We start from the raw sequence: 14759 nt of genomic DNA, 5'->3' as shown, positions 1-14759 counted from the left end.
GCTACACAACGAAGATGCCGTGCTACAGATGCGAAATTTAACCGACAGGAAGAAGATGCTGTGATCTGCAAATGATCAGCTTCTCAGAGCATTCACACAAAGTTGGCACCGGTGGCGACTTTGATAAAGGACGGATTGTAGCCTATCGCGATTGCGGTTTATCGTATCGCGACATTGCTGCTCGCGTTGGTTGAGATCCGATGACTGATAGCAGAATATGGAATCGGTGGGTTCAGGAGGGTAATACGGAACGCCGTGCTGGATAGGTTAAAGTTACTGGATAGGTTAAAGTTACATATACCGGCAATTAGTGAAGTTCGGTGGCAGAAGGAACAGGAGTTCTGGTCAGGTAAATACACTACTGGGCATTAAAATTGCTACACCACGAAGATGACGTGCTACAGATGCGAAATTTAATCGACAGGAGGAAGATGCTGTAATATGCAAATGATTAACTTTTCAGAGCATTCACACAATGTCGGCGCCGGTGGCGACACCTACAACGTGCTGACATGAGGAAAGTTTTCAACCGATTTCTCATACATAAAAAGCAGTTGACCGGCGTTGCCTGGTGAAACGTTGTTGTGACGCCTCGTGTAAGAACGAGAAATACATACCATCACGTTTCCGACTTTGATAAAGGTCGGATTGTAGCCTATCGCGATTGAGGTTTATCGTATCGCGACATTGCTGCTCGCGTTGGCCGATTTCCAATGGAATTGGTGGGTTCAGGCGGATAATACGGAATGCCGTGCTGGATCCCAACGGCCTCGTATCACTAACAGTCGAGATGACAGGCATCTTATCCGCATGGCTGTAACGGATCGTGCAGCCACGTCTCGATCCCTGAGTCAACAGATGGGGACGTTTGCAAGACAACAACCATCTGCACGAACAGTTCGATGACGTTTTCAGCAGCAAGGACTATCAGCTTGGAGACCATGGCTGTGGTTACCCTTGATGCTGCATCACAGACAGGAGCGCCTGTGACGATGCACTTAATGACGATCCTGGGTGCACGAATGGAAAAACGTCATTTTTTCGGGTGAATCCAGGTTCTGTTTACAGCATCATGATGGCTGCATCCGTGTTTGGCGACATCGCGGTGAACGTCCATTGGAAGCGTGTATTCGTCATCGCCATACTGGCGTATCACCCGGCGTGATGGTATGGGGTGCCATTGGTTACACGTCTCGGTCACCTCTTGTTCGCATTGACGGCACTTTGAACAGTGGACGTTACATTTCAGATGTGTTACGACCCGTGGCTCTACCCTTCATTTGATCTCCATGCGAAACCCTACATTTCAGCAGGATAATGCACGACCTCATTTGCAGGTCCTGTACGGGCCTTTCTGGATACAGAGAATGATCGACTGCTGCCCTGGCCAGCACATTCTCCAGATCTCTCACCAATTGGAAATGTCTGGTCAATGGTGTCCCAACAACTGGCTCGTCACAATACGCCAGTCACTACTCTCGATGAACCGTGGTAGGGCGTGTTGAAGCCGCATGGGCAGCTGTACCTGTACACGCCATCCAAGCTCTGTTTGACTCAATGTCCAGGCGTATCAAGGCCGTTATTACGGTCAGAGGTGGTTGTTCTGGGTACTTATTTCTCAGGATCTATGCACCCAAATTGCGTGAAAATGTAATCACATGTCAGTTCTAGTATAATATATTTGTCCAATGAATACCCTTTTATCATCTGCATTTCTTCTTGGTGTAGCAATTTTAATGGCCAGTAGTGTAAATTCGTGGTTCACTTTCTTCTGCAGAGCCCTTCAGCTATCATTAGCAGGCTAGCCGGAAGTGCAGGACAGTGAGACTGAAGAGGCACATCATGTTTTGGAGCCACAGATGGGTGCCCCGTGGAGACAGCTGCTGGTGGCGGCCGCTTGCCTGTCGGCGTCGACGGCGGCCCGCATACTGGCCGTGTACAGCGTGCCGGCCTGGAGCCACTGGAACGTGTTCCGGCCACTGCTATGGGAGCTGGCTGAGAGGGGGCACCACGTCACCATCCTCACCTCCCACCGCGAGAACCAGCCGCACCCTAACTGGACCGTTGCGCCAATTGGCGAGCACCTCGATCTGATGCCGGGTGAGTCACAACACAACCACTTGCCGACACCGTCATCAGTCGTACACATATCTGTGCTGTGACTATCACATAAACCTACTTCTAGTCTTCTTAAGTGAGGTAACTTGCAGCTAGATATGAAACATGTGGAAAAGAGCATCGACTTCATTCTCCGCATACGCGAACAGCTGCAGTCACTTTTACTAGGATATTATATTTTTTCTGGAGCAGTGTTGCTCCAAAAACATATACAATAGCTGGTCAACAGTATCCAGACACTTGTTAGTGGGCACTAAAATGAGGTATGTCCACCCTTCGCTTGTATGACGGCTTGATCTGTACTGGGGACGCTTTCAATGAGATGTCTCAATGTCTGTGCAGAGAGGGAAGCCCACTCTTCCTCAAGTGATGAAATCAGAAGAGTTAGTGAAGTTGGACGCTGGAGTCCAGAGGGAAGTCCACATACGACGGGTGTTTGAAAAGTCCACGCAAAAATAAAAACTACTTACGTGTTTGGGGTAAACCTTTTTTATTTTGTTGATGCCTTCCGAATAATAGGAATTGTCCAAGTCTACAAAATAGCTATTAGTTGGTGCAATCGCCTCGTTTGAATTAAATCTTCGTCCTGCCAGCCATTTCTCCAAATTGGGGAACAAATAGTCGCCCGAGGGGGCCAAATCTGGAGAATAGAATTTTGCGACCACAACTGCTGAGGTGTGTGCTGATGCATTGTCGTGATGGAAAAGGAGTTATTTGCGGTCCAATCGCCGGCGTTTTTATTGCAGTTCTGTTTTCAACCGGTCCAATAACAATGAATAATATTCCCTTATAATAGTTTTACCCTTTTCCAGATAGTCGATGAGGATTATCCCTGGCGAATCCCGGCAGTCGCCATAACCTTTCCGGCCGAAGGAATGGTCTTCGCCTTTTTTTGGTGCAGATTCTCGCTTGGTAACCCATTGTTTAGATTGTTGTTTGGTCTCAGGAGTTTAGTAATGTATCCATGTTTTATCCACAGTGACGAAACGACACTTAAAGTCCTGAGGATTCTTCCTGAACAGCTGCAAACCATCTTTGCAACACTTCACACGATTCCGTTTTTGGTCAAGCGTGAGCAATGGCGGAACCCACCTTGCGGATAGCTTTCTCATGTCCAAATTTTTATGCAAAGTATTATGCACCCATTCATTCGAGATGCCCACAGCACTAGCAATCTCACGCACCTTAACCCTTCTGCCATCCATCATGATTTTATCAAATGGTTCAAATGGCTCTGAGCACTATGGGACTTAACATCTGAGGTCATCAGTCCCCTAGAACTTAAAACTACTTAAACCTAACTAACATAAGGACATCACAGACATCCGTGCCGAGGCAGGATTCGAATCTGCGACCGTGGTGGTCGCGCGGTTCCAGACTGAAGCCCCTAGAACCGCTCGGCCACAGCGGCCAGCGGATTTTATCAATGATTTATGGAGTCGTAACCTCCACAGGGCGTCCAGAACGTTCAGCATCACTTTTGCCCAAATGGCCACTCCGAAAACTTTGAAACCACTTATAAACTGTTCTAATCGAAGGTGCAGAGTCATCGTAATGTTTATTAAGCTTCTCTTTAGTCTCCTGAGACGTTTTGCCTTTTATAAAGTAATGTTTAATCACCACACGAAATTCTTTTTCGTCCATTTTTTTAAAAAACCTTAACTTTCTTGATTCACACGAATACCAAACACAAATAAATAGACCAATATGGCTGAAACTTGATGTGCGTTCTTTCCAAAGATGCTACTAACTAAACATGACCTCGACACGCCGGTGGTGCCATCTCTCGCACTTTGCACGGACTTTTCAAACGCCCCTCGAACTATCTCATCCAGAAAATGTTCCATTGGGTTCAGGTCGGAATTCTGGGGAGGTCAAGTCATTGCACAAAAGTTATTGTCCACAAACTGTTGCGTCACAGATAGTGCTTTATGATAGGGTGATTCGTCACGCTGATAGAGACAGTCTTCGTCTGCGAGCTTTTGCTCAACCATATGCAACATACAATGTTGTAAGATGCATTCATGCTATTCTGCATTTAGCTTTTTCTTCAGCGCAATAAGTGAACTACACTGTACCCATGAAAAACAACCCCGTGCCGTACCACCACCTCCTTCGTGTTCACTGGCAGTATTACACATAATGACAGCTAAAGTTCTCCAGGCATCCGCTACAACCAAGTACTTCCATCGGATTCCCGCAGGATACAGCGTGATCCTTCACTCCAAATCACTCATTTCCAGTCATCTACTGTCCCGTGGCACCGATCTCTGCATCACCTCAAGCATCGTTTAGCACAGAAGTGGGTGACTTATGAGTACCTGCTCATCATTGAATCCCATTCCTTTTAACTCCCTACGCACAGTAATCATGCTAGCTGGACAGCTGGTAGCACTTTTGGAACTCACGAGTGATTCCTTCGCTGACGTCAAGCGATTTTTTACAGCCACCCTCTGCAATACTCAACGATCCCTGCCTGTCAGTAGACAAGAGTGTTGTATCTTGGAAGGCTTTCTGATTTAAGCCTGTTGCCAGTTCTGCAATAGAAATTTAATATATGTTCTTACCCCATTTTCAAATGGTGGCATTCACTTTGTTTATCCTGCAGTCTTTCTATGAAATTACGAAAAATACTCGGGGTAAAGAAGGTTATTTCGCATGAGAAAAAAATGTCATCAGGCACAATGTGGGCTTGTAGCTAGTAACAAACACTTACCGAAATTTAACAGCGTTGCAATAGAGAAAACCTTGTCAATAATGTACATATTTCAAACATTCATTGCTTCCAAACTACGGAAGATAGAGACACAATTGCAACTTTCATGGAAAGAGAAAAGATCAATTTTTTATGCATGTAACGTGAGCACCATGAGTTACACGACATGTATCAGAATGGTGGCTCATTTCCTGCCACATACGAAGTAGATGGTCCCTCGTTATCGAATTCACAGCTTCAACAATGCGATGTCGCAGACTTTCAACACTGACAGGTATAGGGGGGATAAAAAAGCTGTCTTTTACGTAACCGCACAGATAAAAGACGCCAGGTGTGAGGTCTGGAGACCTGGGGGGACACCGGCGATGAAGTTCATCATCTGCTCCTCCTCTTCCAGTCCATCGACCTGGAATGATGTCATTCAGGTAACGTAGGACGTGCTTAGAGAACAGTTAACGCTTAATAATATGCATTCTAAGAGAAAAAAGATTAACTCCAAAGGAACTTTCCGACTGACGGAAATAGGCTGATGTGACGTAAATATGCACACAAACAAATGATTATACTTCCAGAAAAATTAGATGATTAATTCAAGAGAAAGAGATTCAGAAACTAAGCAAGTCAATAACGATATGAAGATAGTAACTGTTCCGAAAGAACACATACCAATGTTGCCCATGCAGCTTCTCTAGAAAGAAATGATAATTAATCGAGACCCTCAGCTGCTAACAGGTGTTGCTGATATACCTCAATGGGGAAAGCTAAAAACGTGTTCCCCTACTGGGACTCGAACCCGTGATCTCCTGCTATCCATATTTTTTTTTCTTCATTTTGTTCGCTTTTATTCGTTGGATCTGCTGGGGGCGGACGTTGTAAGACATCCGTTTTAAGTTCGTTGTTGCTCGATTAACTCAGTTTTTTTATTACAGAGGGCAGCTAACCCTCTGACCGAACACGCTGAGCTGCCGTGCCGGCTGTCCATCTAAGACACCGAGGGCACAGAGGACAGCGCGACTGCAGGGACTTATCCCTTGCGCGCTTCCCGTGAGACCCACATTCCCAACTGTCCACAACCTACATTCGTAATGTTCCTAAATGATATTTGCCCATTCATTCATTACTGGCGCCAACTAAGGTGACGATTCCCGTAAGAGTTCGGGCAAAATGTGCGCATTTGCACAGAAGAAGGTCAATGGCCGGGTAGCCTTTAACTATGTGAAGATGGTATCTGTTCCCGAAAGAATAGATACCAATGATGACCATGCATCTTCTCTATAGTTAAAGGCTACCTGGCCGTTGACCTTCTTCTGTGCGAATGCGCACATTTTGCCCGAACTCTTACGGGAATCGTCACCTTAGGTGGCGCGAGTAATGAGTGAATGGGCAAATATCCTTTAGGAACATTACGAATGTAGGTTGTGGACAGTTGGGAATGTGGGTCTCACGGGAAGTGCGCAAGGGTTAAGTCCCTGCAGTCGCACTATCCTCTGTGCCCTCGATGGCTTAGATGGATAGAGCGTCTGCCATGTAAGATGGAGATCCCGGGTTCGAGTCCCGGTCAGGGCACATATTTTCAGCTGTCCCCATAAAGGAATATGAACAACACCAGTTGGCAGCAGAGGGTTTCGATTAATTATCATTTCTTAAGTCAATAACGCGTTGCTTTACCTCTGCATCCTGTGAAAGCAGTTATTTGACTTGACATTGACTGATGTCGTTCTTTGGAGTATCGTGCCAAATTCTGTCCAACGGATTCACTAGATCGTCAAAATCCGGAGATGGTTGGAAATGTCTGATCGTAATGCCCCAAACGTTCTCTAATGGTGGGAAATCCGATGATCTTGCTGGCCAAAGTACGCAGACTGGCAGTAAAATCTCTTGCCGTATGCGGCCTACCATTATCTTGCCCAAATGTAAGTCCAGGGTGGCTTGCCATCAAGGGCAACAATACGGGGCGTAGAATGTCGTCGACATACCGCTGTGCTGATGGCAGCCGAAGGATTGGTGCTATGAAAAGAAATGGCAGCCCAGACCATCGCTCTCGCTTGTCAGGAGATATTGTGAGCGACAATCAGTCTGGTATCCCACCTCTGTTCTGGGCCTCTCCAGACACGTCTTCGGCCTGTAATCTAATTGACTGGAGTAGAGTTGTCTTCAGTGATCGAATTGAGTTCCGATGACCACCGAAGAGTTGACTTCTAACGTACCTAGCCACTGGATGCCACATGAGCAACAAATCTATCAGGGACATTCCAGTCGTCCTAATTCGGCCCATATGGTGATATGGATAATCCACACATTTTTGTAGCCAATGCTAAGCCACGCTTAAGGTGGTGTAAAGAGAGGTGCCACTGGGCAGTAGATGACTATAAACGAGTGATGAATCACGTTGTACCCTCTGGCAGTCCGATGAAAGGGCTTGAGTTTGACGAATGCCTGCATAACGTTAACTGGCATCGTGTGTTGGGGCAACAATGAAGTACGGAGGGGGTTGTGTTTTGGTACAGAAATATTTTCGAGGTAAAACTGTGCTCCCATTGTTGAGCTTAAGAATGCACTCGATGTTGAAGGATATGACACATTTTACAAAACTGTGTCCTGCGTACAGTAGAGGAACACTAAAGAGCTGATGAGTGGCTGTATCAGCAGAACAATGCACGTTCTCAAGAGGCGATATCTGTCAGCAATGGTTTGTGCACTGTAATATTCCCGAAAAGGACTGGTCTGCACAGATCGTGAACTAAACCCAATGGAACACCTTTAGAATGAGTTACAACGTCGGCTTTGCTCCAGACGCTAGTGTACAATGCTACTACGATGCTTTCTCTGGTTTCGGCTCTTGAGGCAGAACGGTCTGTCATTTCTCCACATACAATGAGACAGCTCATGGAAAGTGTCCCATGCAGAGTACAAGATGTCATAAAACCGAAGGATTGGCACATCCCATATTAATGACCAGTAGGTATCCTGACACTTGATCAACCAGTGTACATTGTCTGATGTAACTCTTTTTGTGGTTCCCGTTTCTGATCTACATCTCCGCTTCCCAACCCACCAAACACAATTTTCTAATGAATTAATATATTTTTAGAGATTATTAATTCCAGTGTGGCTGGTGCAAAAGAACGAGACTTATAATGAAACTTTCCGCTAACCCCGTGAACCCCTCCACCCAAAAACATTAATGTTTGACTTTATAATTTTACGTATATAAATTTTCAGATTTCTCAGCTAACTTTTGGACAACAAAGTGCAATGGAAACTTAGAGTCTCGAAAATTCCAAGAAATTCTATAAATTGAAAGCTGCAATTAACAAAGGATATTTTTCTGTTCGTTGCTAGAGTACCTACGCTGGTGGACGGCCTTACAAGGAGACCGTATACGGACAACACTCAGACAGGAAACGCAGAAGTTTACAGGCTGACCGTTACTGCTGTCAACAAGAAATCCGACACGGTTTGCGAGTCCACAGTTAGAGCATGCAAAAACCGCGGGAAGTTGTGTAAAAGAAGGCAGAAAGGAAGCGACTCTCCCCCAAGGAAAGAGACGACTGTCGGAGAACGTAGGTGGAAAAGTTCCAGATAAAGAGAGTTTGCTTCATTTACACACCTGCACAGCCGTACTATGCAGACCTGTGTGCACTCAGTTGCATAACACATCTACTTCTAAAAGTTTGGCCGAATCCTTCCCAAGTACTGTATTTCTTTGAGCTGCAATTCCTGGTAATAACTGAAAAAAATCGCAACACCAAAAACTAATTCATATATAGTAATGAAATTTCGTGAATTCATTTGTCTGGAAAACATATTAAAGTGATTAACGTTGCAAGATCACAGGTTAACGTAAGCGAGAGATAAGGCATTGGAAATATGAAACGCTGGCATATTAATAACCAGTGTAACCGACAGAATGTTGATTGCAAACGCGCATGCGTTATTTGTACAAACGTCGGATGTCAATTTGCGAGATGGAGTTCCTTGCTCGTAGCACTTGGCTGTACAGTACAGGGACAGTTCAAAAATGGTTCAAATAGCTCTGAGCATTATGGGACTTAACATCTGAGATCATCAATCCCCTAGAAAAATGGCTCTGACCACTATGGGACTCAACATCTTAGGCCAAAAGTCCCCTAGAACTTAGAACTACTTAAACTTAACTAACCTAAGGACATCACACACACCCATGCCCGAGGCAGGATTCGAACCTGCGACCGTAGCAGTCCCGCTCAATCCCCTAGACTTACAACTACTTAAACCTAACTAACCTAAGGACAGCACACACATCCATGCCCGAGGCTGGATTCGAACCTGCGACGGTAACAGCAGCGCGGTTTCGGACTGAAGCGCCTAGAACCGCTCGGCCACAACGGCTGGCTACAAGGACAGTTAATTTTGTATGTGGGTGACGCTGGAGTAGCGTCCGATGATGTCCCATATAATTGCGTAGGCTTCCGCGGCCAGAGTCAGTCCACATAAAAGTTTTCTGGGTATGGTACCACGTCATAATGTAAAAACTACTGCTGCAGTAGTTTTTACATTATGACGCGGTACCATACCCAGAAAACTTTTATGTCTATGTCCCATATGTTCTCGATTGGAGACACATCTGGTGGGTCAGCAGGCCAAGGTAACACGTCGATACTATGTACAGTTTGTTGGGTTACAACACCGGTATGTGGGCGAGCGTTATTCTGTTGGAAAGAAATCCTGGAATGCAGTCATGAATGGTAGCACAAGAGGTCGAATCATCAGATTGACGTACAATTTCGGAGTGAAGGTGCGTGTGACAACCATGAGAATGATCCTGATGTCGTACGAAGTCGGATTCCAGTCCAAAACTTCAGGTGTAGCACCAGTGTTTCTAGCACGCAAACGCGGGCCGCTGTGGCCGAGCGGTTCTAGGCGCTTCAGTCCGGGACCGCGCTGGGGTTACGGTCGCAGGTTCGAATCCTGCCTCGGGCATGGATGTGTGTGATGTCCTTGGGTTAGTTAGGTTCAAATGGTTCAAATGGCTGAGCACTATGGGACTCAACTGCTGTGGTCATAAGTCCCCTAGAATTTAGAACTATTTAAATCTAACTAACCTAACGACATCACACACATCCATGCCCGAGGCAGGATTCGAACCTGCGACCGTAGCGGTCGTGCGGGTTAGTTAGGTTTAAGTAGTTGTAAATCTAGGGGACTGATGTCCTCAGATGTTAAGTCCCATAGTGCTCAGAGCTATCTGAACCATTTGAATCTAGCACCCAAACAGGTTGGTTGCAAGCCCTGAACTGCCCTCCTATCAAACACACAGCCATCGGAAAACGCAACAGTCCTGCACCTTGCTCTCCAACGAGCTGTGGCTTGACACCACTGAAGTCGCAAACGGTGATGGTTTGGGGTCATTGGAACGCACGGTACAGAGCGTCTGGCTCGGAGCTGTCTTTGAAGTAATCTATTTGCAACAGTTCGTTGTATCACTGCGGTGCCAACTGCTACTTAAATTGCTGGGCAGATGATGTATGATGCACAGTAGTACCATGTGAACGTCCGGAGCCCGGTCTTTTTGCGACCGTACATTGTCGCTACCAATGCTGCCAGCAATCGTGTAGCCGCGCGGGATTGGCCGAGCGGTCTGAGGCGCTGCAGTCATGGACTGTGCGGCTGGTCCCGGCGGAGGTTAGAGTCCTCCCTCGGGCAGGGGTGTGTGTGTTTGTCCTTAGGATAATTTAGGTTAAGTAGTGCATAAGCTCAGGGACTGATGACCTTAGCAATTAAGTCCATAAGATTTCAAACACATTTGAACATTTGAAGCAATCGTGTACTTTGGCTACATTCCTGACAAGTTTTGCCACAGTATCCCAGAAGGAACGTACAGCTTCTCGCAACCCTATTACACGACCTCGTTTAAACTCAGTGAGGTGATAGTGGCGTCTTTGTCGCCTTAAAGGCATTCTTGACGAACATCAACTGATCACGACAAATCTCAAAGGTAACTAATACTCACGGCCCTTACAGCGTTGTATTTAAATCAAACCTGATTCGTATCCTCATAGTGATGCTACTAACGCCACTTACGCGAATAGCACGAAATCAGAAGAGACATCATCTTTCACATGCAGAAACACGCCTAACAACTTTCCTTTATGTGTCACAACTCCTTGCTGGTGTTGCGATTTTTCTGTCTGTGTATGTCCTAAAGAGATGAACTGAAAACTGACATAAACAAATTAGTACAATACTGACCATTAAAGTTTGTTACACCACGAAGATGACGTGCTACAGACGCGAAATTTAACCGACAGGAATAAGATGCTGTGATACGCAAATGATTAGCTTTTCAGAACATTCACACAAGGTTGGCGCCGGTGGTGACACCTACAACGTGCTGACACGAGGAAAGTTTCCAACCGATTTCTCATACACAAACAGCAGTTGATCGTCGTTGCCTGGTGAAACGTTGTTGTGATGCCTCGTGTAAGGAGGAGAAATGCGTACCACCACCTTTCCGACTTTCATAAAGGTCGGATTGTAGCCTATCGCGATTGCGGGTTATCGTATCGCGACGTTGCTGCTGGCGTTGGTCGAGATCCAATAACTGTTAGCAGAATATGGAATCGGTGAGTTCAGGAAGGTTATATGGAACGCCGTCCTGGATCCAAACGGCCTCGTATCACTAGCAGTCGAGATGACAGGCATCTTATCCGCATGGTTGTAACGGATCGTGCAGCCACGTCTCGATCCCTGAGTTAACAGATGGAACAGATGGGAACGTTTGCAAGACAACAACCATCTGCACGAACAGTTAGATGTTTGCAGCAGCATGGACTATCAGCTCGGAGACCATGGCTGTGGTTACCCTCGACGCAGCATCACAGACAGGAGCGCCAGCGATGGTCTACTCAACGACGAACCTGGGTCCACGAATGGCAAAACGTCATTTTTTCACATGAATCCAGGTTCTGTTTACAGCATCATGATGGTCCTACCCGTGTTTGGCGACATCGCGATGAACGCACATTGGAAGCGTGTATTCCTCATCGCCATACTGGCGTATCACCCGGCGTGATGGTTTGAGGTGCCATTGGTTACACGTCTCGGTCACCTCTTGTTCGCATTGACGGCACTTTGAACAGTGGACATTTCAGATGTGTTACGACCCGTGGCTCTACCCTTCATTCGGTCCCTGCTAAACCCTACATTTCAGCAGGATAATGCGCGACCGCAAGTTGCATGTCCTGCACGGGCCTTTCTGGATACAGAAAATGTTGGACTGCTGCCCTGGCCAGCACATTCTCCAGATGTCTCACCAAGTGAAAACGTCTGGACAAAGGTGGCCGAGCAACTGGCTGGTCACAATACTCCAGTCACTACTCTTGATGAACTGTGCTATCGTGTTGAAGCTGCATGGGCAGCTGTACCTGTACGCACGATCGAAGCTCTGTTTGACTCACTGCCCAGGCGTATCAAGGCCGTTTATACAGCCAGAGGTGGTTGTTCTGGGTACTGATTTCTGAGGATCTAGGCACCCAAATTGCGTGAAAATGTAATCACATGTCAGTTCTAGTATAATATATTTGTCCAATTAATACCCGTATATCAACTGTATTTCTTCTTGGTGTAGCAATTTTAATGGGCAGTAGTGTATATAAAATACAGTAAAATATTTTGTATTTCTTTTGGGAGTCAGCAACAAACTGTTACATGCTCCACCCTCCACCACAGGTGCTCGCTCCTCACTAACGCGCTTCCCTTGTAGGCACATACATAGATATTTTCTCCTTCGGGGCGGACAAGATCGGTATGATAAGGCGCTTGATGCGGTACGGCGAGCGTTCGTGTCCGAGGCTGATGGAAGAGCCCGAGGTGCAGCGACTGCTGGCGTCGCCGGACGAGAGCTTCGACCTGCTCATCGCGGAGCTGTTCTTCAACGACTGCCTGCTGGTGCTGGCCCACAAGTTCCGTGTGCCCATAGTGGGGACCTGCCCCTTCGAGGGCGCGCCCTGGATGGACGACATGGTGGCCAACCCGCAGCCGCCCGCCTCCGTGCCCTACGCCTTGCTGGACTACGGCCGGCTCGACTCGCTGCTGGACCGCGCGCTCAACGCGGCCTACGGCGCCCTGGTGAGGGCGTACCGCCGCCACGTCTACCTGCCCGCCGTCGACGCCGTCGTGAAGAAGTACGTGCCCGGCGCTCCGCCGCTGGCCGATCTCGAGCGCACCACGTCCCTGGTCATGATCAACTGGCATCTCAGCTTCAACCGCCCGCGGCCCATGCTTCCCAACGTTGTCGGTTATGGAGGAATGCACATAAAGGCTCCTAAGGCTCTCCCACAGGTAATGCACTGAAAGTTTCTTTTGATGGTGTGTACCCTACGTTCATCACACACTGATGAACCAAAACGCAATGACGCCTCGAGAATGAATTACCACTGGCGGCACTGAAGGCACGTAGAGCAGTAAGCGAAGTACACGGGGTGTCCCAGGAGGAACGGTCAGTATTCGTGGATAGGACAGGAACCATCACTCGAATCAGAAATGTACGAGGGCCACTCCAAAAGAAATGCACACTATTTTTTTTTAAATCCATCTTTTATTCTACATGTTTGAAAGTCTTACAGCGTATAGATACATCCTTTATGAACAATATTTTCATTTCTCCACATAATTTCTATCCCTCTCAACTGCCTTACGCCTTCATGGAACCAGTGCCTGTATACCCGCACGGTAAAATTCTGGACCACTGTTTGGCAGCGTGCACAAGGGAGTCATCATCTTCAAACCTTGTTCCACGAAGAGAGTCTTTCAGTTTCCCAAAGAGATGATAGTCGCATGGAGACAGGTCAGGACTGTAAGGCGGGTGTTTCAGTGTTGTCCATCCGAGTTTTGTGATCGCTTCTGTGGTTTTTTGACTGACATGTGGCCATGTATTGTCGTGCTACAGCAAAACATCCTGCTTTTGACGATGTGGTTGAACACGACTCAGTCGAGCTTGAAGTTTCTTCAGTGTCGTCACATATGCATCAGAATTTATGGTGGTTCCACTTGGCATGATGTCCACAAGGAAGAGTCCTTCGGAATCGAAAAAAACCGTAGCCATAACTTTTCCAGCAGAAGGTATGGGTTTGAATTTTTTTTCTTGAGTGAACTTGCATGATACCACTCCATTGATTGCTTCTTCGTCTCTGGTGAAAAATGATGGAGCCATGTTCCATCACCTGTCACAATTCTTCCAAGAAATTCATCTCCACCATTCTCATACTGTTCCAAAAGTTCGCTCTATACCGTTTTTCTTGTTTCTTTGTGAGCCACTGTCAACATCCTGGGAACCCACCTGGCACAAACCTTTTTTAACGCCAACACTTTCAATATTCTGCAAACACTTCCTTCCCCTATCCCAACGTAGCGTGACAATTCGTTCACTGTGACGCGTCTGTCAGCTGTCACCAATTCGTTAACTCTCTGCACATCGTCTGGAGTGTGTGCAGTATGAGGCCTGCTGCTGTGAGGACAATCCTCAATATTGCCGTGCCCGCTTTCATCGAGTAACCTGCTTGCCCACCGACTAACTGTACTGCGATCGACAGCAGCATCTCCATATACCTTTTTCAACCTCTTGTGGATGTTTCCCACTGTCTCGTTTTCACAGCACAGGAATTCTATGACAGCACGTTGCTTCTGACGAACGTCAAGTGTAGCAGCCACCTTGAAGATATGTTGTGACAGCGCCACTCACGGGAACAGGTTGAACTAAGTTTGAAAGCAAGCGGGAAGGATGTATCTACACACTGTAAAACTTTCACACATGCAGGATGAAAACTGTATTTTTACAAAAATAGGGTTCATTTCTTTTGCAGTGATCCTCGAATAGTAAACAGGGGCTCTAAAATGCATACCTTAAGAGTATGAACACTTTATCTTCGGTGCTATGAAACAAATC

At 46.7% G+C, this 14759-nt stretch overlaps 1 protein-coding gene across 1 annotated transcript in view; it reads left to right on the top strand.

Annotated features, from left to right (window-relative positions):
- Nucleotides 1-14759, top strand: part of LOC126100699 (UDP-glycosyltransferase UGT5-like) — a 47432-nt gene that overhangs the window by 17303 nt on the left and 15370 nt on the right. Inside the window, exons 2-3 of the mRNA XM_049911316.1 lie at nucleotides 1854-2100; nucleotides 12579-13156. Coding sequence (XP_049767273.1) covers nucleotides 1860-2100; nucleotides 12579-13156 — 819 coding nt within the window. The 5' untranslated portion in view covers nucleotides 1854-1859. The remainder of the gene's footprint in view (nucleotides 1-1853; nucleotides 2101-12578; nucleotides 13157-14759) is intronic.

The sequence above is a fragment of the Schistocerca cancellata genome, chromosome 9, assembly GCF_023864275.1.
Source record: "Schistocerca cancellata isolate TAMUIC-IGC-003103 chromosome 9, iqSchCanc2.1, whole genome shotgun sequence".
In the NCBI taxonomy this organism is placed as follows: Eukaryota; Metazoa; Arthropoda; class Insecta; order Orthoptera; family Acrididae; genus Schistocerca; species Schistocerca cancellata.
Note: the sequence above shows the minus strand (reverse complement) of the source record. Positions and strands in the feature narration are given on the sequence as shown.